The sequence below is a fragment of the Nerophis ophidion genome, linkage group LG01 (assembly GCF_033978795.1).
Source record: "Nerophis ophidion isolate RoL-2023_Sa linkage group LG01, RoL_Noph_v1.0, whole genome shotgun sequence".
Taxonomy (NCBI): domain Eukaryota; kingdom Metazoa; phylum Chordata; class Actinopteri; order Syngnathiformes; family Syngnathidae; genus Nerophis; species Nerophis ophidion.
In genome coordinates, this window is record NC_084611.1 from 58656985 (window position 1) to 58682242 (window position 25258).

Consider the following 25258-nt stretch of genomic DNA (forward strand, 5'->3'; position numbering starts at 1 on the left):
ATTTAACAAATGTCCTAAATACTAAAAAATATTTACAAACACAATAATTTAACCAAAATTCCCTCAATTTTGGAGCATTTTTCCACCATTTTCTGTAATTTATGTTTCTTCATTGACAAAATTGGTTAAAAGGCTAGCATGATAACACTTAGGATGGGATCACTGTCTGGATTCAGAATTTTTAACTACTGGCTGGTAGACGGGAGAAAGTCAGCGCTCTCTGAGTGCTTTTATGCTATGCTATGGTCAACTATACATGTATTTCTTGAAACGACTTTGCCATGTTATTATTGCACAACTAAAAATTTTGTTTTTACAATTTCATTTGTTTCCATTTTGTTTCCAGGACAAGGGCTTAGCTGTATATGAGCTTCTGAGGGACCTGGAGTCACAGTGTCTAATTGAGATCTCAGACATGTTGAACGGTGACATACCAGCTGAAGACTTGGGAAGCTTGTTTTTTGATTGTGTGGACGCAGAGATCAAGTTGTACCAATGAGGAGGTGGGAGAACGTTCAACAAAAGTTTTCATACCTAGGATCAATTTTAATTAATATTTTTTTAAATTTAGTTTGGATAGTCCATTCTTTCTGGTAATGACACAAGCACGTCTGTTGTTACAAAGTGTTGGAATTTTGCCATTTTCAGTGACAAATTACAGCGATAGCTCGTTTTGTGCATGCCCTACTTTTTATCTGATTCACTTTTTTAACAAAAACTGTCGGCAAAATTTTGCCAGTCTTTAATTCGGTCTCCGCTATTGCACAGCTAGTATTGCGCATAACAAACTAGTCTGTTCCGTTCCTGTCATTACACAGAATGGAGTGTCCATTCCAAACAAAGAAGTACAACGATTACTTCTTTTTATTGAGTACAACTGCCAAAGAATCCACCATGTGGCCAGAGAAAGTTGATAAAGTTAGTAAAAAAAAACAATATTGAGTTCAAGAAAGAACTTGTTGCAAAATACAAAGATTCAATGTGGTTCTCCTCTCCACTCATCGTTCTCTTAACCAACAAGAGTCTTCAATAAAAGTAAACGTGGTATTAAATGTTCATTTATACATTTAATTCATAGTTTATATGTATTTCACATTGGTTTCTGCAAGTAAAACTAAAATTATTCTCCATAAAATGTTTTCTCTCAACATTTTCGGGTATTTGGAACAAATGTATCGGGTTATACAAAACCCAAAACCAGTGAAGTTGGCACGTTGTGTAAATCGTAAATAAAAACAGAATACAATGATTTGCAAATTCTTCTCAACCTGTATTTAATTGAATTGACTGCCAAGACAAGATACTTAGATTTCAAACTGAAAACGTTCTTATTTTTTGCAAATATTAGCTCATTATGATTTTGATGCTTGCAACATGTTTCAAAAAAGCTGGCTAAAGTGGCAAAAAGACAATCCAACACTTATTTGGAACATTCCACAGGTGAACGGGCTAATTAGGAACAGTTGGGAGCCATGATTGGATATAAAAGCAGCTTCCATGAAATGCTCAGTCATTCACAAACAAGGATGGGGTGAGGGTCACCACTTTGTGAACAAATGCATGAGCAAATTGTCAAACAGTTGAAGAACAACATTTCTCAACAAGCTATTGCAAGGAATTTAGGGATTTCACCATCTACCGTCCGTAATATCACCCAGTGACCTTTGATTCCTCAGGCAGCAGCAAAAATCAACATCATTGTGTAAAGGATATCACCATATGGGCTCAGGAACACCTCATCTGTAAGTGCAAGTTAAAACTCTACCGAGCACAGCAAAAACCATTTAACCACTACGCCTAGAAACACTGCCGGCTTTCCGGGCCCAAGCTCATCTAAAATGGACTGATGAAAAGTGTTCTGTGGTCAGACGAGTCCCCATTTCAAATTGTTTTCAGAAACTGTGGACGTTGTTTCCCCCGAAACAAAGAGGAAAATAACCTACCGGATTGCTATAAGTGCAAAGTTCAAAAGTCAGAGCCTTTGATGGTATGGGGGTTTATTAGTGTCCAAGGCATTGGTAGCTTACACATCTGTGAAGGCATTATTAATACTGAAACTTATATACAAGTTTTGGAGAATTATATGTTGCCATTAGAGGTGGGTAATAACCCGCTGCATTTACTCACATCCACTTGAGTAACTTTTGGGATAAATTGTACTTCTAAGAGTAGTTTTAATGCAACAAATGCTACTTTTACTCCGCTACATTTACTCTGCTACATTTATCTACTGTCAGCTCGCTAGTCGCTACTGATTTTTATCGATCTGTTAATGCACGCTTTGTTGGTTTTTGTCAGACGGACCTTCAAATTACGGTCCATCACATGCCTGCGTTTCACCAATCAAATGCAGTCAATGGTGACGTTTGACTCCGTTTCACCAATCAAATGCAGTCTCTGGTGACGTTTGACTCCGTTTCACCAATCAAACAGAGCCAGGCGGCCACATGATTTTTTTTTTGATTTTTTTTTTTTATAAACTTTTAGAAATTTCAACATTTACAAACAGTTGAAAATAATAATCAAAGTAAGTACGAAAACAGTACAAAACACTATAAAAACCGTACAAAATAGCGCCAGGGGTTTTTAAGTTCAAAGTAACTAAAATAGAATGCAAAATATATATATATATATATATATATATATATATATATATATATATATATATATATATATATATATATATATATATATATATATATATATATATATATATAAATAATAAATAGGGGTGGGCAAATTAATGCGTTAATTACGCGTTAACTCATCAATCTATTAACGCCAACGATTATTTTATCGCACATTTGCGTATGTTTTTTACATGCTTTTATTTTGTTAACGCCTTTTCTTAACAAGATGGCATCTCCCGGATGTACTTCGGCGTCAAGGGGCTCTTGGTAAAGATGGAACATTTGGCAAAAATACCGGACAATTCTGCAAATTTCATGGCTGGCTTACAGCGTGGTCACTCCGGGATCACTTACGACCGCCAGACAATTCTGAATGTGGATAGATCGGGCCGTTTTGGACTGAATGACGCGTGCTTGCTAGACCGGTTAGCTAGCATGGGAATACTTTGCCGGCTACATCCATCGGCTTGTGAAGCAGCGGAGTATTTGTGTTGTCTGTCTATTTCAATCAATCAATCAATGTTTACTTATATAGCCCTAAATCACTAGTGTCTCAAAGGGCTGCACAAACCACCACGACATCCTCGGTAGGCCCACATAAGGGCAAGGAAAACTCACACCCAGTGGGACATCGGTGACAATAATGATCCAGTGGGACGTCTGTGACAATAATGACTATGAGAACCTTAGAGAGGAGGAAAGCAATGGATGTCGAGCGGGTCTAACATGATACTCTGAAAGTTCAATCCACAATGGATCCAACACAGTCGCGAGAGTCCAGTCCAAAGCGGATCCAACACAGCAGCGAGAGTCCCGTTCACAGCGGAGCCAGCAGGAAACCATACCAAGCGGAGGCGGATCAGCAGCGCAGAGATGTCCCCAGCCGATACACAGGCAAGCAGTACATGGCCACCGGATCGGACTGGACCCCCTCCACAGGGGAGAGTGGGACATAGAAGAAAAAGAAAAGAAACAGCAGATCAACTGGTCTAAAAAGGGAGTCTATTTAAAGGCTACAGTATACAAATGAGTTTTAAGGTGAGACTTAAATGCTTCTACTGAGGTGGCATCTTGAACTGTTACCGGGAGGGCATTCCAGAGTACTGGAGCCCAAACGGAAAACGCTCTATAGCCCGCAGACTTTTTTTGGGCTTTGGGAATCACTAACAAGCCGGAGTCCTTTGAACGCAGATTTCTTGCCGGGACATATGGTACAATACAATCGGCAAGATGGGATGGAGCTAGACCGTGTAGTATTTTATACGTAAGTAGTAAAACCTTAAAGTCACATCTTAAGTGCACAGGAAGCCAGTGCAGGTGAGCCAGTACAGGCGTAATGTGATCAAACTTTCTTGTTCTTGTCAAAAGTCTAGCAGCCGCATTTTGTACCAACTGTAATCTTTTAATGCTAGACATGGGGAGACCCGAAAATAATACGTTACAGTAGTCGAGGCGAGACGTAACAAACGCATGGATAATGATCTCAGCGTCTTTAGTGGACAGAATGGAGCGAATTTTAGCGATATTACGGAGATGAAAGAAGGCCGTTTTAGTAACGCTTTTAATGTGTGCCTCAAAGGAGAGAGTTGGGTCGAAGATAATACCCAGATTCTTTACCGTGTCGCCTTGTTTAATTGTTTGGTTGTCAAATGTTAGAGTTGTATTATTAAATAGAGTTCGGTGTCTAGCAGGACCGATAATCAGCATTTCCGTTTTTTTGGCGTTGAGTTGCAAAAAGTTAGCGGACATCCATTGTTTAATTTCATTAAGACACGCCTCCAGCTGACTACAATCCGGCGTGTTGGTCAGCTTTAGGGGCATGTAGAGTTGGGTGTCATCAGCATAACAGTGAAAGCTAACACCGTATTTGCGTATGATGTCACCTAGCGGCAGCATGTAGATGCTGAAGAGTGCAGGGCCAAGGACCGAACCCTGGGGAACTCCACACGTTACCTTAACGTAGTCCGAGGTCACATTGTTATGGGAGACACACTGCATCCTATCAGTAAGATAAGAGTTAAACCAAGACATGGCTAAGTTTGACATACCAATTCGTGTTTTGATACGTTCTAATAAAATATTATGATCGACGGTATCGAAAGCAGCGCTAAGATCGAGGAGCAGCAACATAGATGACGCATCAGAATCCATCGTTAGCAATAGATCATTAGTCATTTTTGCGAGGGCTGTCTCCGTCGAGTGATTTGCCCTGAAACCGGATTGAAAGGTTTCACATAGATTGTTAGACGCTAAGTGTTCATTTAACTGCTCCGCAACAATTTTTTCGAGGATTTTTGAAATAAAGGGAAGGTGAGACACCGGTCGGTAGTTTGCCATGAGGTCAGGATCGAGGTTAGGTCTTTTAAGAAGAGGATGAATAACCGCTTTTTTGAATGCTAGGGGAACAGTGCCCGAGGAAAGTGATAAGTTTATAATATTTAGCACTGATGGACCTAATAATACAAAGAGCTCCTTGATCAGTTTCCCAGGAAGAGGGTCAAGTAAACATGTTGTTTGTTTTATTCCATTTACACGTTGTAACAATTCCTCTAATGTTATTTCCTCAAAACGAGAGAAACTATTTTGGAGGGCAGTATCCGCCGTATATACAATCGTGTCAGTGTTAATAGAACCCCGTTGTAGCTGGGACGCATTGTCTTTAATCTCCTTTCTAATGACTTCAATTTTCTTACTAAAGAATTGCATAAAGTCATCAGCTGAGTGGGTGGAGCTACTGGAAGGAGTCCCTTGTTGGGTTAGCGATGCTACCGTACTAAACAAAAATTTAGGATCGTTTTTATTACGGTGGATGAGATTTGAGTAATAATTAGCTTTAGCTAAGGTAAGCATGCGTTTATAAGTTATTAAACCATCACTAAATGCTTGATGGTGCACCTCAAGTTTAGTCGTGCGCCATTTGCGTTCCAGCTTTCTGCATAATAATTTCTGAGCTCTAGTTTCTTCTGTAAACCACGGGGTGCGCTTTTTTGGAGCCTTTTTTAACTTTAGCGGTGATATGTTATCAATGGTTTCGCGCAGGGCGTCGTTAAAGTTGTTAGTGAGGTTATCAATAGAGCCCACATACTTTGGGAATGGTGCCAGGAGTGTTGGCTGAGTTCTTAACGTTTGCTTTCAGAGCGTGCATATCACAACATACAAGATGCCGTCATGGCGACACAACCTATACCGGGCTACCGCGCATGCTCGTCACTCCTGTTGCATGCTGGGTAGGGTAGTTCTTTTTTTCCCTGGCTCATAACTTCACAATATAGTACCATGTATATGCGTTCAGTTTATCAAAGCACCAAGCAAACAATCGGAAAATTCTCATCATATCAATTCCTACATATGGTCATAATTATTTTAAGTGCACTACGCAGAATAAACACAACATTATTAATATTGCTACTACGGATAATTTGATCAAAAATTCCCTAAAACAGCCCACTACCTATAATATAGTTTTTTTAAACATAAGATCCCTGATAAAAAAAAATGTTTCTGCTGTTACCTCAGAAATTGCCTGTTCAGATGTTATGATTGTGGCTCAGAGATTTGTATGTAGATTATATTTATTTTCCATAACAAACAGGATAACTTAAATACCCTGGCAGTGGCAATATGCTTAAATGTTTGTATTTACATTTTTTGAGTTGATTTTCATAAAATATAGTATTTAACTGCTACTGTTTAACAAGGACTGATTTAAATTGTGTTTGCACAACAAATGTTTTAGCGCTTTTGTTCATGTGGGAGAATATTCCAATAAAGGTGCATTACACACTACTTTTGAATTCATTATTGGGCTTTGCGTATACAATGCAGTTAATTGCGATTTATCTGAGAAATAGTGCGATTAACTTTGATTAAAATTTCTAATCATTGCCCAGCCCTAATAATAAACAAAGTGCAAAGCCATAGGCTCATTCAATCTCAGTAAATACCTTAAATTTGGAACACAGCATCATCGTTTTCACGGCTTTTTGGTTGTTAGAGATAGAGTGTTTTAATGTAGGGTCCAAAATATTTTTTAAAGGCACAAAAAACAGGTCGGGTATTGAGAAACTTATATTTATGAATATACAACATAGCCAATAGTATAATGAGGTTGCAAAGGTAAAATGAATTTTCAATTTTTTTTTCAATACAGTCTAAAACCAAATATATATGATCTAATATACAAACCCCGTTTCCATATGAGTTGAGAAATTGTGTTAGATGTAAATATAAACGTAATACAATGATTTGCAAATCCTTTTCAACTTATATTCAATTGAATACACTGCAAAGACAAGATATTTAATGTTCGAACTGGGAAGTTATATATTTGTTGCAAATGATAATTAACTTAGAATTTCATGGCTGCAACACGTGCCAAAGTAGTTGGGAAAGGGCATGTTCACCACTGTGTTTCATCACCTTTACTGTTAACAACACTCAATAAACCTTTGGGAACTAAGGAGACACATTTATGAAGCTTTTCAGGTGGAATTCTTTCCCATTCTTATTCTACGTACAGTTTAAGTTGTTCGACAGTCCGGGGTCTCCGTTGTGGTATTTTAGGCTTCATAATGCGCCACACATTTTCAATGGGAGACAGGTCTGGACTACAGGCAAGCCAGTCTAGTACCCGCACTCTTTTACTATGAAGCCACGCTGTTGTAACAAGTGACTTGGCATTGTCTTACTGAAATAAGCAAAGGCGTCCATGATAACGTTGCTTGGATGGCAACATATGTTGCTCCAAAACCTGTATGTACCTTTCAGCATAAATGGTGCCTTCACAGATATTTAAGTTACCCATGCCTTGGGCACTAATGCACCCCCATACCATCACAGATGCTGGCCTTTCAACTTTGCACCTAGAACAGTCCTGATGGTTCTTTTACTCTTTGGTCCGGAGGACACGACGTTCACCGATTCCAAAAAACAATTGGAAATGTGGACTCGTCAGACCACAGAACACGTTTCCACTTTGCATCAGTCCTTCTTAGCTGAGCTCTGGCCCAGCGATGCCGGCGGCGTTTCTGGGTGTCGTTGATAAATGGCTTTCGCTTTGCAGAGTGGAGTTTTAACTTGCACTTACAGATGCAGCGACCAACTGTTGTTACTCACAGTGGTTTTATGAAGGGCTCCTGAGCCCATGTGGTGATATCCTTTACACACTGATGTCGCTTTTTAACGCAGTACCTCGGGAGGGAACGAAGTTCCGTTATATCATCGCTTACGTGCAGTGATTTTTCCAGATTCTCTGAACCTTTTGATGGTATTACGGACCGTAGATGGTGAAATTCCTAAATTTCTTGCAATAGCCCGTTGAGAAATGTTGTTCTTTTACTGTTTGACGATTTGTTCACGCATTTGTTCGCAAAGTGGTGACCGTTTCCCAATCCTTGTTTGTGAATGACTGAGCATTTCACGGAAGCTGCTTTTATACCCAATCATGGCACCCACCTGTTCCCATTTAGCCTGCACACCTGTGGGATGTTCCAAATAAGTGTTTGATGAGAATTCCTCAACTTTATCAGTATTTATTGCCACCTTTCCAACTTCTTTGTCACGTGTTGCTGGCATTAAATTCTAAAGTTAATGATTATTTGCAAAAAAAAAAAGTGTTTATCAGTTTGAACATCAAATATGTTGTCTTTGTAGCATATTCAACTGAATATGGGTTGGAAAAGATTTGCAAATCATTGTATTCCGTTTATATTTACATCTAACACAATTTCCCAACTCATATGGAAACAGGGTTTGTATATTATTGTTTTAGTTGCTTAAGAGATATTCCTGGCTCTGAATTTGTTCATTGCTATTTTTATGTTTTTGTGCATTACTTGTTGCCGTCATCAGTTACTCAGTACTTGAGTAGTTTTTTCACAACATACTTTTTACTTTTACTCAAGTAAATATTCGGGTGACTACTCCTTACTGTTACTTGAGTAATAAATCTCTAAAGTAACAGTACGCTTACTTGAGTACAATTTTTTGGCTACTCTACCCACCTCTGGTTGCCATCCAAGCAAGGTTATCATGGATGCCCTTGCTTATTTCAGCAAGACAAGGCCAAGCCATGTGTTATAACAGCGTGGCTTCGTAGTAAAAGAGTGCCGGTACTAGATTGGCCTGCCTGTAGTCCAGACATGTCTCCCATTGAAAATGTGTGGCGCATTATGAAGCGTAAAATACGACAACGGAGATCCCGGACTGTTGAACAACTTAAGTTGTACATCAAGCAAGAATGGGAAAGAATTCCACCTGAAAAGCTTCAAAAATTGGTGTCCTCAGTCCCCAAACGTATACTGAGTGTTGTCAAAAGGAAAGGCCATGTAATGCAGTGGTAAATATGCCCCTGTGACAACTTTTTTGCAAGGTGTTTCTGCTATTAAATTCTAAGTTATTGATTATTTGCAAAAAAAAAACGTATGTTTGTCAGTTCGAACATTAAATATATTGGCTCTGCAGTCTATTCAAATAAATATATAGTAAGTTGAAAAGAATTTGCAAATTATTGTATTTTGTTTTTATTTACGAAGTACACAACGTGCTAACTTCACTGGTTTTGTAGTTTCCCATTGTTTTCTGCAAGTAAAACTATATTTATTCTCCATAACATGTTTCCTGTCAAGATTTTCTGGTATTTGGAACAGATTTATTGGATTATATTTTATGGTAAAAAATGTATTCTGTTTTTGCAAGATTCTGTTTTTGTCTGATCTTTTTGGAGTGGATTAGTAACAACAACCTAGGTACCGCTGTATTCATTAGGAGGGGTGTCACGATACAACTCGTCCACTTCCAATACAATACTGATATTTGAGCCTCAAGTATTGGCCGATGCTGATATTATGCAAAATGATATTAGCATGAATCATACGTACTTGTATTGTTTTTTTAAATGGAATGTTAGAAAATATTTGATAAAGTTAAATAGTTTAACAGATAACAATGAGAGGAATGGAAAACACTATCCTATTTATTATTAATAGATTTTGCTGTGTTTAAGTTGAAATGGAGGGATAATTATTTTTGGGCGATACCTCATGGCCACTAAAAGAAGTTAAGTGAATGACAATGTAAGTTGAATGATGTTTTTACTGGATACTTTTTAATATACTTCTGCCTTGGAGACTTTAGATGTGTAAGTAATATGCAATTGTAATTATTTGATACCTGTTTATATTGACAATTGTGCTGTTGTCTTCTGCAGTATTGTTCAGTTAAGGACTCTTACGATGTATTTCTAGCTTGTGTGCTTAGCTGTTGTGTAGCTACTATCTCGTAGTAGCCTATAGGCTACCATGTTTACCTTTTGTAAATGACTGGACTCAAGACTCAAGTACAAGGAAAAATCACCCTTGCGTGCTTTTACAAGGACATTTAGATGGAAACTGTCTCTCTGGCTTTGAACAAGTAAACACTGCAGGACTGCTTGTATTGTAGATTTTAAATGCAAGGCTATATCATTTGAAACTTGTTTTTTGCCTATTTAGTCTTATATCTAATATCAATATCAGATCGGGACATCCATTGTATTCATATTATTTAAGAAAAAAAAATATTGTTCAGGATCCTGTAACTTCGAGCATATCTGAACCAGTGATTCCCAACCACTGTCGCGTCAATTACATACTTTCCCTGAATTAGTCTGAGATTTGTTATGCAAATGATGTCTTTTTAGTCAGCTATCACATTCTGTATCTTAATAAAGTGTCTTGTTCTTGCAGCTCCCTCATTCCTGTTCATTCTTTCAAAGTGTCAGGAGAGGTCATGGGATTGGTCGAATCTTCATCTTCCAACTTGCCTCTGCAAACCGCTTGCGCCATGTTTCGCGTCGACGAAGTGACTAACGTGTCTGATGTGTCATCAGTCTGACTTGGGAACAAGGACTGAACCTTTTGAGTGTTAATAGGGGTAGACTGCACAAGCACTAAAGAAGTAGCTTGATCTTACACAAATACTGAAAGTATTAAATATGAAAAGTGTGGTTTGTTGGAAAAGAATGAGTTGTCATTTCACGGCTGCCTATAGAACAATATGCAATAAAAACATTTAGACTGTGACCTGTTTGTATTCTTAAGTCTGACGGTCATCTTAGGGCATTCAATCGTTTGCAACTGGACTTCTTGATTTGTCTTGGAGGACGTTTCGCTGCTCATCCGAGTCGCCTTCATCAGTTTGTTCTCGTAGACTTAGATATGTCAGATTTAGTCGAAACGGTTGGTGCCAAAACCCAAAATATTGATATTCCAAAAAACCAGGAAGGTGTTCCTGGGAAAGGATGGTTTCGCCCTATCGTGGTGAGAAAATCAACTGTTTAGCTGCAAACAAGCATTCCTACTGTCAAAGCCAACCGCCGTCATTAAAGTGTAATTTCCCCTCGTTAGCATTGACGTATTGTGTGGCCGAACTATCGCTGTGGATCGACTAATTCCAATCCAAAATAGTCTGAATCCCCTGCGTGAGCATTCTATTTAGTTGTAAACAGATGGCATTCTGGTCACATTTTGTGACCAGAATATTTCTAACTCCTGTTATTTGTTGAAGGCTAAATTGCAGAGTCATTTAAGAATGATTGAAAGGACAGTGTTGTATGTGGGAAACAGGTGGTGTGGCAAACCCCATCTTCTGTTCAGGGATGGTTTTTCAACCTTGACATAGATGGCTTTCCTCACTTCTCTTCCGTACCTTCAATCCTCCCTGTCCAGAATCTGTACATTTTTGTTCTCAAAGGAGTGCTGTTTCTCCCTGAAGTGCAGGTAGACAGCTGAGTCTTGGCCTCACACCATCCACTGAAACTCAAACTGGGTGTTATCAAAACCCTAAAACACAGAGCTGATAATGTTCTTACCAGCCCACAGGCCAAAGAGAAAGATTTGAGTGAAGCCCTTAAAACCTCAGGTAATCCCAGCTGGTCGTTTGTGAAAATTGCATTTAGTTCCAGGAATAACAAGAACAGAGTGGATGACGAGGAAACAGGTGACAGACGCAAAAATATGGTAATTGAATATGTATTAGGTCTTTCTGAGAAACTGAAAATATTTTTTAACCATCACAACATCCTAGTACACTTCAAACCAGGCAACACCCTGAGACAGAGACTAGTGCATCCTAAAGATCGGACACCCCACACCCGCAAAAACAATCTGATGTAGGCTATCCAGTTTAATGATGAATGCACTGATTTACAGTATATATTGGGGATACAAAACAACCACTAAGCCCACGTAAGACTCAGCTGTCTACCTGCACCTCAGGGCGAAATAGCACTCAGTTGAGAACGAAAATGTACAGATTCTGGACAGGGAGGATGGAAGGTACGAAAGAAAAGTCAGGAAAGCCATCTATGTCAAGGTTGAAAACCATCCCTGAACAGAGGAGGGGGTCTGCTACACCACCTGTCTTCCACATACAACACTGTCCTTTCAACACTTCCTAAAAGACTGCAATTTAGCCTGCAACAAATAACAGGAGTTAGAAACATTCCGGTCACAAAAGGTGACCAGAATGCCATGTGTACCATTTGTTTAGAACTAAATGGAATACTTATGCGGGGGATTCCGACTATTTTGGACTGGTAGAAGTCGATCCACATCGATAGTTCTGCCACACAATACTTCAGTCCTAACGAGGGGTAAATTACACTTCATCGACTGTCATTGGCTTTGACAGTAGGATTGTAGCCGGGAAGCCGGCTTCCTCCCACCTCCAAAGAGATGCACCTGGGGATAGGTTGATTGGCAACACTAAATTGGCCCTAGTGTGTGAATGTGAGTGTGAATGTTGTCTGTCTATCTGTGTTGGCCCTGCGATGAGGTTTTGACTTGTCCGGGGTGTACACCGCCTTCCGCCCAAATGCAGCTGAGATAGGCTCCAGCAACCCCCCGCGACTCTAAACGGGACAAGCATTAGAAAATGGATGAATGGATGGATGTTCGTATTATTACAGTACATACACAGATATTTTGACTGGCAAATTTGTAAAAATAATGTTTTTTATAAAATGTGTACATTTTTTAATTTATTTGTGTGAATCTATACTTATTTTCCATTGTATTAAATCTTATTTCTTAAGGCTTATTTAATATTATTTATTATAAGTTAATGTGTTTGCTCTTTTTAAAATCCGTAATTACTACTACAGGACTATTATATCTTAAATAAATACATATTACATTTCTTAGTAGTACTACATTTTTTTAACAAAATTATGTATTTTTTAAATCAATATAAATATTCAAGTCTTGTAAATAATTATTATAATCCAAAAAAATCCAGGCGGGTGGCTGCTGTTCACCCTCCAAACGGGAGGAGGCGATGGAAAAAAAATCTCTTCATACTTTCCACTGGTGGAAGCAGGAGCAGAAACTATCGTGCTGGATTAGGGTTCGAGGCTACATAATAACCTTGCTATTTTGGAAATAAATAACGTATTTGTTCTGTAACATCGTGACCTAAAAGGATCTGTGTCGTTTTTATGAGAGCGCAGTTGTCGGACGCAAAGGTAAGTTACCGTCTTTTAGTTGAGTCAGGGTTGAGTGCTGTTCGGCAAGGCTAACGCTAACGCTAACGGTTTCCAGTAACGTCTTCATTTGCATCGTGCGTGTCAACTATTGCACCATTTATTGACTCAAATGGGTAATAACACTCTTAACTAAGTTGGGAGTTTGGCGCCGAACACCTTTCTTTGAACTAAATGCGGATTTCGCCATGTTATGTTATATTACTATGTTATCAAACATCAGAGCAGGATATTCCACTGTGCGGCCCGGGGGTTCGCAGCTCGTTTCAATTGACCCCGAGCATGTTTGTGTAAATAATTACATATGTATGTTATTACACATTACACTAATGTGCCTTGTTAACTATAAACATTCTTAGATGATTTGTTTAGATAGTTTAGCACATGTCAATTTAAATGGGATTCGGTTTTACGTATTATATAGTGCAGGCGTCTCAAACGTACGGCCCGCGGGACGGATCAGGCCCGCAAACAGGTTTTATCCAGCCCGCTGGATGAGTTTGCCAAGTACAAGAATGAGCCAAAATTTTTTAATGAATCAAACTGCTGTTCTAAATGTGTCCACTAGATGTTGCAATGGCAATTTTTCGTATCTTTGCAGATGAGCTACAAATATAAAATATTGAAAATGAACAAACTACATAAAAAACATCCTGTTATTTGATTTTGATATTATTTTTTTATCTTTGTAGATTGAAAATTAACACCAATGAGTTGACTAATGAACATGATAAAAATAAAGTTAAAGTACCAAAGTTAAAGTACCAAGTATAGGGACGGCGTGGCGCAGTGGAAGAGTGGCCGTGCGCAACCCGAGGGTCACTGGTTCAAATCCCACCTAGAACCAACCTCGTCACGTCCGTTGTGTCCTGAGCAAGACACTTCACCCTTGCTCCTGATGGTTGCTGGTTGGCGCCTTGCATGGCAGCTCCCTCCATCAGTGTGTGAATGTGTGTGTGAATGGGTAAATGTGGAAGTAGTGTCAAAGCGCTTTGAGTACCTTGAAGGTAGAAAAGCGCTATACAAGTACAACCCATTTATTTACCAATGATTGTCACACACACACACACACGTGGTGTGGTGAAATTTGTCCTCTGCATTTGACCCATACCCTTGTTCACCCCCTGGGAGGTGAGGGGAGGGGTGGGCAGCAGCAGTGCCGCGCCCGGCAATAATTTTTCGTGATTTAAACCCCAATTCAGACCCTTGATGCTGAGTGCCAAGCAGGGAGGTAATGGGTCCCATTTTATTAATTCCGATCGTATGAAAAAACATAAATAAAGGTAGAATACTATTAACCACAACATGTAAGTGTAAAAAAAAAACATCATTTGTACATTTTCAGAATGTGCACTCTGGTTCTGTTTTTAAACAAAGAAAACAATCTGATGTTTGTCTATATTTTTAAGTTATCGTGATGTAATTTTCCTAGTCCGGCCCACTTGGGAGTAGATTTTTCTCCATGTCGCCCCTCCATGTCGCCCCCCCGATCTAAAATGAGTTGGACACCCCTGATATAGGGTGTACCCCGCCTTCTGCCCGATTGTAGCTGAGACCAGCGACCCCAAAGGGAATAAGCGGTAGGAAATGGATGGATGGTTTTATTATCACGGTCGGCGTGTGTGAAATCCTATTGCGCCATAGGTAGGTAGAGAGTTTTGTCATGTTGCCTTCGTATTAGGGCTGGGCAATATTGGCTTTTATTAATATTGCGAGATTTTTATGCCATATTGCGATATACGATATATATTACGATATTTTGCCTTGGCTTTGAATGAACACTTGATGTGTATAATCACAGCAGTATGATGTTTCTATGTATCTACATTAAAACATTCTTCGTCATACTGCATTAATATATGGTACTTTTAAACTTTCATGCAGAGAAGGAAATCACAATTAAGTCAATTGACCAAAACTGTATTTATTAAATACTCTTCATTCTCTCACGGGTGACTTTTTAAATGAAAGAACAAATTAATAGTGTTGCCACCTTTTTGTAGTAACCCTTCTGCTGCATACTTTGCATATTGCTGTTGTCTGCTGAATATCTTCCCACTTGAAGCCAAACCACCGCCAGATGATGGATCGATCCCCTGCTCTTTATTTTGGGCTTTTATTGTTCTTCCATTTGTGATCGGTTTCGCACCTTGTCTCTCTTGTATTGTCACAAGCTCCGCTCCGCTCGACCTGCCTCTGCTAATGTTAGCCATGCTAACGTTAGGTCTCGGCGAGAGCGTATGACGCTAGAAGCGCAAGAGTATGTGATGTATGTAAGAAGGCGGGCTTGTTTTATGTCTCTGTGAGAGAAACGCCTGTAATGTAATGCCCGTAGCTAAAAGCAACTCGACCTGCCTCAGCTAACGTTAGCCATGCTATCTCGCCGAGAGAGTAATACGCTAGACGTGTCGACCTGCCTCAGCTAACGTTAGCCATGCTAACGTTAGCTCTCGCCGAGAGAGTAATACGCTAGACGTGTGACAGTTGTGACGTATGGAACAAGGCGGGCTTGTTTTACGTCTCTGTCAGAAGGACAGACGAGAAGGAGTGAGAAATGCCAGTAATGTAATGCACGCAGCTAAAAGCAACTGTGTGAGAACATATAATCGAATATTATGATCTAGTCATTTTCTATACCGCACAGAGACAAACCTGCGATGTATCGTTTATATCGATATATCGCCCGGCCCTACTTTGTATTTTAGATATCCTGCAAACATTGAGCGACTTATTGAGAACACCAGAAGCCCAAGTGGTTTTGCAGACTGGACCGCAAAGTTAGCTCGTTCATTTCTCGTTCGCCTGCGTCTTTTCCAGTATCCGTGAAAAACAATCTCATATTAAGTCTGTTGCTGTTCTGAAAAAACAATGTTTTATTAGAAAAATGATTAATAACTGTTTTAAATTATGTTAGATCAATCTATCTTCATTATAGGCCAACTAGCCTTGATCGATATATTTGAATCTTAGTAATAAAAATCGATTTATCGATCGATCGTTACACCCCTAATAAATACATGTCAACCAAGAAGGGAGAATACTGGTGTGTTGCTAAATGTTTATACACCACAGTACCCAGAAGGCTTAGAAACACATTTAATGGCAAAAATGACTTCAACTAGCCAAAATATGCCGGGAAGTTACATGCATTAAATAAAGTTGTGAGGTCTATGTGTTCGCGGTGAATGATTGAATTGGCATGATTGCGACATTGGGAATTCCTAGAGGCACTGGTAATGATTTGACCATGATGCATTTGTAAAAATTGAGTAAAAACATGAAAAGCATAACAAAGTAACTTAAAACAAATCTTTTGAATCTTTTTTAATCTCTGTTTTTAGTTAAAGGTGTCTGATTTGTCGCTTATTATAGCGAGATGATTCATTCCTCCCTCCTGCTTCCTCTTTTTATTCTCTGACAGACCGGGTACTTTATGATGCAGGGGTCACCATCGCAGTTTGGACCAGATGAGTAGCCCGCTGGCCTGTTCTAAAAATAGCTCAAATAGCAGCACTTTCCAGTGAGCTGCCTCAATTTTTTAAAATTTTGCTAGTCTCGCTTTGCTCCACATTTTTAATTCTAAGAGAGACAAAACTCAAATAGAATTTGAAAATCCCCCAAAATATTTTAAAGACTTGGTCTTCACTTGTTTAAATAAATTCATTTATTTTTTTTACTCTGCTTCTTATAACTTTCAGAAAGAAAATTTTAGAGAAAAAATACAACCTTAAAAATGATTTTAGGATTTTCAAAAACATACACCCTTTTACCTATTAAATTCCTTCATTTTCTTTCCTGACAGTTTAAAATTTAAAGCCCACCAGGCTACACCAAACTTTTGGTGCCTTGTTCACACAAAAGTACAGTGGTGTATGCGCAGCAGCTATGAAGGTTGCAAGCCTGTTTGGTTCAACTTATCTTTGTGAATCAGCCTTTTCTGACATGAACTTCTTCAAGAACAAACACAGAACATGCCTCACTGATGCACATCTGCAAGACTCACTCAGAATTGCAGTGTCAAGTTACACACCAAAGTACAACACACTAGTTAACAGCATTCAATGCCAGGCTTCCCACTAACTGACAAAGAAACAGATAACAGATTTGGTGTCCAGTTCAAAGTGTGACATGATTTATTTAAAAATTTGACAGTTAACTTTTGTATTTTACATGAGTTATTATTTGTACAAAAATGGTGCAAAGTAATTCATGATTTGTTAAAAAATGTTAGTGGCTAGCTAGTTAAAATGTGATATTGTGATTTCACAAGACTGTCCTAGAAGTGATCATTTGAAAATGTTCAATTTGAAAAATGTGCACTTAGAGAAAATATAAAAATAAAGTGTTGCATATTGATATTTATCTGTTTCTATATATATTTATTGTAAGAAATCATTAAGATGATCAGTGTTTCCACAAAGATAAATATCATTAATTATTAATAATAAAATATAGTTAAAGGTAAAATGAGCAAATTGGCTATTTCTGGCAATTTGTATAAGTGTGTATCAAACTGGTAGCCCTTCGCATTAATCAGTACCCAAGAAGTAGCTCTTGGTTTCAAAAGTTTGGTGACCACTGTTATAATGTGTTTATAAGGAATTGTTGGCGCCAAATGTGTGTGACTGGCACCCAAAAATGTTTCTTTTGCTATGTAGTACTTAAGTTCCCTTTTTTCTAGGTTGCACTTTAATGGTGATTTTCCCCTTTATTTCTCTGCAGTTTTTATTTTGCATCACAAGCTGGATTTGACGTGTTACGATGCACTCAGAAAGACCTGACTATGGCGGTCAAAGGCGGCACCATGGTGACAGAGAGTCAAGGCGGAGGGATGACTACAATGACCGATGGCAAGACCGTGGAGATACGCAGTGTTATTCCCATCACCCATATGGTGGTTCTGGAACCAGCAGAGCAGAGAGGAGGGGTCAAAGTACAAATTACGGTGACTCTCCTCCAATGCTGTACCAAGAGAGAGATAGGGACAGGGCTAGGAGGAGCCCAAATTGGAGATGCTTGTCTTCACCTGACTTCAGTGTTGCTGAAAAGAAAAGACAAAGGTTTCCAGATGACAGCCTCGATGACACCAGATATCGACTAGAGTCTGATGATAAAAAATACAGGCAGTCGCCAGACGACCTTTCGCATGACTTTAGGGATTTCGAGCACCAATTACCCCAGGAAGAGGATCTCAAATACAGAAAGGGTACACACGTTATCAGAAATCGGCATAGCCTAGAAGAACATTCCTCCTGGCACCAACAGCTTAATGATTCCACACGCCGACGAAGAGATAGACACAGTCAAGGAATGAACCACATTTACTTACAAGATATCAAACTATGTCCATATGATGACTCTTCAAAGGTAACACTTAGTATCCAGTTGTTGTATGTAATGATTTGATTTTGTATGATGTTAACTGAAAAATACATCTCAATGAATAGAGAAATGCCAGATCGAGAGAGAGGAAGAGCAGCTCCCCTAAAGCTCGTCATAACAATCAAGCAAAGTTGTCATATGGATTGACGAAAAAGGTGGGTTTCACTCAAACTATGTCCATATGATGAGTCTTCAAAGGTAACACACTTTAGTATCCAGTTGTTGTATGTAATGATTTGTTTTTGTATGATGTTAACTGAAAAATACATCTCCATGAATAGAGAAATGCCAGATCGAGAGAGAGGAAGAGCAGCTCCCCTAAAGATCGTCATCACAATCAAGCAAAGTTGTCGGATGGATTGACGGAAAAGGTGGGTTTCACTCACAAGGTAGCTTTACTTCAGTATCAAACTCATCACGACGGGGTGTCCAAACTTTTAACGGAGTGATTTTAGTACATGGGCAGCCAATCATAAAACAGCTCATGAACTTATAAGTTTATATATGTTTTAATTGTACCTGTTACAAAATACCAACAGAAATGCACTTGTGTATTTGCAGGCCTACTTTACAAAACATTACATTGTGGTTCCCTGACAGGGGTGTCAAACTATTTTTCACTGAGGACCATTTTGCCTTTGTGGCTGCCCCTCAGAGGGCTGATTATAACAGTTTTTTTTAAATGTTTGCCTATCACAGATATACTGCCATAAAAACAATGTCCGCTTTGCAAAATGAGCAAATATAATTGTCTGGGACAAATTTTAGTGTGAGCGTTTGTCGAGAATGTAGACTAATTGTTGCAGCCCTGGTTGGAATTGTGCCCGTTGTAAGCATAATATTGGCCACAAAAGCTAAAAAGAGAGTCAGACTTTGTTTTTTCTTCTGGACACTGCAATGCATTATATTACTTTATTTGGTTTTCACGTTAAAAAACCCACATTTGTAAGGTGCGTCGGCTAATATGTTGCGATGGTGCACCGCTACAATCAAATGCATTATATATACTAATACATTATCCCGCAGTTAATTTTTCGATTCCACTGAATTATTACCTCTGCTGTGTAATCCTCGCCATTTGATATTTAGCCAGCTAACTAGTTAGTCTAATTAGTTAGTTAATTAGCAAAATAACAATGTTATGGGTAGATTTTCAGGAAACTTTCAGGAAATGTCCGAAATGGGATAAGGAACACTTTATCTAAATTACATTTTGGGACTGATCCGAATTACTGTCTGGAATCAGGACTTTCTTAATACCTGGCGGAAGTCTCCGCTCTCAAAGTGCCTTTCTACTTATAAGGTTTTACACTGTTTTTCATCTATTCTTTATTATTATTTTTATTGTGTGAATGCTCTAGTCCAGGAATGTTAAACAGATACAATCCAGCCCACGAGATGAGTTTGCTAAGAGTAAAATTGAGTTGCATTTTCAAATTAAAGAAACCGATGTTCTAGATTTGTCCTTTGGATGTCACATACAGTAAGCTGGTTGGCAAGCAAATCATTTATATCGGGCCGAGCAAGAGGTACAAAGTAAGCGGGGCTGCGACTCCTTCTCCTCGACCCAATGTAAAACAAACATCAAAAAAATAAACAATTTGTAACCCCAATTAAAATGTTGCATGAGACACTGCACATTGATATAGTTCTGTGAATATTACCGTCTTCTAGACTAGACTAGACTTCCTTTTTATTGTCATTGAAATTTGAACTTTACAATACAGATAACAAAATGTTGTTGCATTAGCTCATGGTAGTGCGGAATAAAAAAAAGCCATAAGGTGCAGACATAAATATATAGATTACTGTACAGATAAATATATTGCACTTTTGCATATGCATCCACATTTATGGATGTATGTTATATTGTCTTTATATTCCAGCGAGTTAATCCATTTTTGGGGTGGAATTGAGGGAATTATTATGATTTCTCCAAGAGTCTTACGGCCTGAGGGAAGAATCTGTTACAGAACCTGGAGTGTCTGCTACGGAGGCTGCGAAACCTCTTTCTAGAGTCCAGCAGTGAAAACAGTCCTTGGTGGGGGTGAGAGGAGTCTCTGCAGATTTTCTGAGCCCTGGTCAGGCAGCGGCTTTTTGCGATCTCCTGGATAGGAGGAATAGGAGTCCTGATAATCTTTTCCGCCGTCCTCACCACACTCTGGAGAGACTTCCAGTCTGAGGCACTGCAGGCTCCAGTCCGGACAGAGATGCAGTTGGTCAGTAGGCTCTAAAGTGCCTCTGTAGAATGTGGTGAGAATTAGGGAAGGAGCTGTACTTTTTTCATCCGACGCAAAAAGTGCATGCATTGCTGAGCTCTTCTTACAAGAGCTCCGTTGTGTAGGGACCAGGTCATATTGTTAGATATCTGCACCCCAGGGAACTTGGTGCTGCTTACCATCTCCACTGCTGTGCTATTGATGAAGAGTGGAGCGTGGCTGGACTGGTGCTTCCTAAAGTCGAGGATGATCTCCTTGGTCTTGTCGACGTTCAGGACGAGGTTGTTTGTTCTGCACCAGTCAACCAGATGTTTCATCTCCCTCTAGTCCATGTCATTGTTGACACGGATGAGGCCCGCTACTGTTGTGTCGTTCGCATACTTCACAATGTGGTTAGTAGTGGACCTGGCGCTGCAGTCATGGGTCATCAACGTGAACAGCAGCGGACTCAGGACGCAGCCCTGGGCGTAGCCGGTGCTCAGAGAGATGGCCCTGGAGGTGTTGTCGCTCACTCTCACAGACTGGGGTCTGTCTGTGAGGAAGTCAAGCAGCCCGTTGCATAAGTGGGTACTGAATCCAAGGGGGGCAAGTTTGCTCACCAAGTGCTGCGGGATGGTGTTTAACGCAGAGTTGAAGTCCAGAAACAACATCCGCACGTGTGTGTCCTTTCCTTCCAGATGTTCTAAGCTCAGGTGGAGTGCAGAGGAGATGGCGTCCTCTGTGGAGCGGTTAGGGCGATAAGCAAGCTGGTATGGGTCGAATGTGGGGGGAAGTCTGGAGACAATTTATTCCTTTACCAGCCTCTCAAAGCACTTCATTATGATGGGGGTGAGTGCTACGGGACGGTAATCATTGAGGGAGGAGATTGTGGGGTTTTTAAGCACTGGAATGATTGTGGCCGTCTTAAAACAGCCTGGGTCAGTGAGGTGTTGAAGATGTCTGAGAACCCCAGCCAACTGGTATGCACATCCCTTAAGCACCTTGCCCGGAATGTCATCAGGTCCCGCTGCTTTCCGGGGGTTCACTCTCCTCAGAGTTTTCCGGACATCCGCTGTGTCCAGGTTGAGCGGCTGTTCATCAGGGCGAGGGATGGCTTTCCTTGCCGGAGTGGTGTTAAGTGCCTCAAACCTTGCAAAGTGGTTGTTTAGGTCATTAAGTAAGATGATACTGTTGTCGCAGGGACGGGGGGCAGCTTTATAGTCCGTGATGACATGTATGCCCTACCACATTCGTCTCGTGTTCGTGGGGTTCTCGAAGAAGTCTTGCACTTTCTGACTGTGAGCACGCTTTGCAACCCTAATGGCACGGTTCAGGTTAGCTCTGGCTGTTTTAAGTGATACCATGTCGCAAGATTTAAAAGCCTTATTCCGAGCCTTCAGCATTGCATGTACCTCACTGTTCATCCAGGGTTTCTCATTGGCCCGTGTGGAGATGTTCTTGATCACACTAACATCCTCCATGCACCTCCGAATGTATGCGGACACAGACTCTGCATACTCTTCCACAAATGTGTGATGATTGTCGGTGGTGGCTGCCTTGAACATGTCCCAGTCTGTGCTTTCGAAGCAGTCTTGTAATGCTTCCATTGCTCCCCTGGCCAGGTCCTCACCTCCCTCACTGTAGCTTTCTTCCTGATCATCAGGGGCTGGTATGCAGGAATTAGTATCACAGATCGATGGTCTGAGAAGCCGAGGTGGGGGCGGGGTGCAGCTTTATACGCGTTTTTAATATATCTGTACACCATGCCCAACGTGCTTCCACCCCAGGTTGCAAAAATTCACATATTGGTGGAAATGGGGTAACACAGTTTTCATGTTAGCTTGATTAAAGTCCCCTGCCACAATGAAAACTCCCTCTGGATGTGTAGATTGCAGTTCATTGATGGCGCGGTACAAACCATTCAAAGCTTCTTTGGTGTTAGCACTGGGAGGAATGTACACTGCTGTGAAGATCATATCACTGAATTCCTGGGGTAAATAAAATGGCCTGCATTTTACATTTAATATATCTACATCGGGAGAGCAGTGACATTAGACTATTTTCCAATTGTTGCACCAGTTGTTGTTGATGTATTTGCATACACCACCGCCTCAGGATTTACCAGTGGGAGTGCTGCTCCTGTCCGACCGAAACATAGTTAGCCCCTCGATGCTAACTGCCTCGTCCGGAACTGTTGGTTTCAGCCACGTTTCTGTGAAAAATATGGCGCAGCAGTCCCTCATCTCCCTTCTTGCATATAAATACAGCTTCAGTTTGTCCAGTTCGTTCTCCAGGGAGCAAGCATTTGAAAGCAGGATTGAAGGAAGCGGCGTTCTGTGAGGGTTAGCTTTTAGCTTTGTTGTTAGCTCTGCTTGGCTTCCCCGTTTCTGCTTCCGATCACACCGATCGACGGTCCCCACTGGTACTTGACTCCGCTGCCTCACATGCTGCTGGGTGTAGCCAGCGTAGTATTCCCATGCGACCGATGAGGTCCAACGTATATGCATCTTGTGGTCTAAAACGGTTTGATTTATTTACAGTGGGGCAAAAATGTATTTAGCCAGCCACCGATTGTGCAAGTTCTCCCACTTAAAATGATGACCGAGGTCTGTAATTTTCATTATAGGTACACTTCCACTATGAGAGACAGAATGTGAAAAAAAATCCAGGAATTCACATTGTAGGAATTTTATAGAATTTATTTGTAAATTATGGTGGAAAATAAGTATTCGGTCAACCATTCAAAGCTCTCACTGATGGAAGGAGGTTTAGGCTCAAAATTTCATGATACATGGCCCCATTCATTCTTTCCTTAACACGGATCAATCGTCCTGTCCCCTTAGCAGAAAAACAACCCCAAAGCATGATGTTTCTACCTCCATGCGTCACAGTAGGTATGGTGTTCTTGGGATGCAACTCAGTATTCTTCTTCCTCTAAACAAGATGAGTTGAGTTTATACCAAAAAGTTCTATTTTGGTTTAATCTGACCATATGACATTGTCCCAATCCTCTGCTGTATCATCCATGTATCAATTTTGGTATAAATTCAACTCGTCGTGTTTGGAGGAAGAAGAATACTGTGTTGCATCCCAAGAACACCATAACTACTGTGAAGCATGGGGGTGGAAACATCATGCTTTGGGGCTGTTTGTATGCTAAGGGGACAGGACGATCGATCCGTGTTAAGAAAAGAATGAATGGGGCCATATTTAGGGACGGCGTGGTGCTGTGGGATAGTGGCCGTGCGCAACCTGAGGGTCCCTGGTTCAAATCCCACCTAGTACCAACCTCGTCATGTCTGTTGTGTCCTGAGCAAGACACTTCACCCTTGCTCCTGATGGGTGCTGGTTGGCGCCTTGCATGGCAGCTCCCTCCATCAGTGTGTGAATGTGTGTGTGAATGGGTAAATGTGGAAGTAGTGTCAAAGCGCTTTGAGTACCTTGAAGGTAGAAAAGCGCTATACAAGTACAACCCATTTATCATTATATATCGTGAGATTTTGAGCCAAAACCTCCTTCCATCAATGAGAGCTTTGAATGGTTGACCAAATTGTTATTTTCCACCATAATTTACAAATAAATTCTTAAAAATTCCTACAATGTGAATTCCTGGATTTTTTTTTCACATTCTGTCTCTCACAGTTGAAGTGTACCTATGATGAAAATTGCAGACCTCTGTCATCATTTTAAGTGGGAGAACTTGCACAATCTGTGGCTGACTAAATACTTTTTTGCCCCACTGTACATCTAAAATTGTCTGGCGGTCGTATGTTACTATGGAGTGACTACGCTGAAAGTTACCTTTGAAATTTACATTATTTACCGATATATTTACCGTAAAAGTTCCATTACTACCACAAGCCTCTGCAGCCACAGCCGAGCAGGGCGCCACCATTAGTCTTGATGTCAATTTCCTGATCCAGCCGCACACAAAGAAGTTGTAGACCGCCATGATTTTCCGAGTGTTCATCTCTTATGTCGTGTAGAATGGCGTCTAGAGCACAATAGTTCGATATGTCTGAGAATGTGACCGACCTATATTGCTTGATAACACTCGACAAATCTTTCTTTCGATTAGAGCTTTTTGCTCGCATCTGTTTTTTGCAGGAAGATTTAAGCCTCCCTTTTACTCTGACAGTTGGCGCGCTGCTCGCTGTACAACAGCCATCTTAGTTTCGTTCACCACCACTGCTGGGAAGGAGTCGTGTGTCGGAATATTGGCAACAAGATTCTACACAATTTTTCACTTGTTAGTATGCTAACATATGCTAACATTGTACTTTGTAACTTAATAATCATGGATTCAGTTACCTGGCACCATCTTATAAGTATGCTAGCGATTCTCCTGTTAGCATGATAACAATAGCTTGTTAATGTTTTTTGCTATCATTTTAGCTAATGTTGTACTTTTTTATCTAATAATCATGGATTAAGTTACCGGATGTCTTTTCCTTTGTTACCATGCTAGTGTTAACAAGCTAACATTTTACACAAGCATTTTTATCTATTTTCGTACTTTTTAACCTCAT

At 40.1% G+C, this 25258-nt stretch overlaps 2 protein-coding genes across 5 annotated transcripts in view; both read left to right on the top strand.

The window, feature by feature from the left end:
• The window catches only part of scrn2 (secernin 2), a 66039-nt gene extending 55349 nt beyond the window's left edge, over positions 1 to 10690 (top strand). For all 3 annotated transcript variants that reach the window (XM_061908194.1, XM_061908224.1, XM_061908214.1), the window contains 2 exons: positions 347 to 503; positions 10355 to 10690. In XM_061908194.1, coding sequence (XP_061764178.1) covers positions 347 to 499 — 153 coding nt within the window. In that variant the 3' untranslated portion in view covers positions 500 to 503; positions 10355 to 10690. The remainder of the gene's footprint in view (positions 1 to 346; positions 504 to 10354) is intronic.
• A 2235-nt stretch (positions 10691 to 12925) lies between these two features.
• LOC133557619 (uncharacterized) overlaps positions 12926 to 25258 on the top strand; it is a 65869-nt gene continuing 53536 nt past the window's right edge. The window contains exons 1-4 of one of the 2 annotated variants that reach the window (XM_061908238.1): positions 12926 to 13131; positions 17872 to 18516; positions 18597 to 18686; positions 18813 to 18902. In XM_061908238.1, the coding sequence (XP_061764222.1) occupies positions 17911 to 18516; positions 18597 to 18686; positions 18813 to 18902 (786 nt within the window). In that variant the 5' untranslated portion in view covers positions 12926 to 13131; positions 17872 to 17910. Of the gene's footprint in view, positions 13132 to 17871; positions 18517 to 18596; positions 18687 to 18812; positions 18903 to 25258 lie in introns of those variants that run through there. The other variant, XM_061908259.1, reaches the window with a different exon arrangement.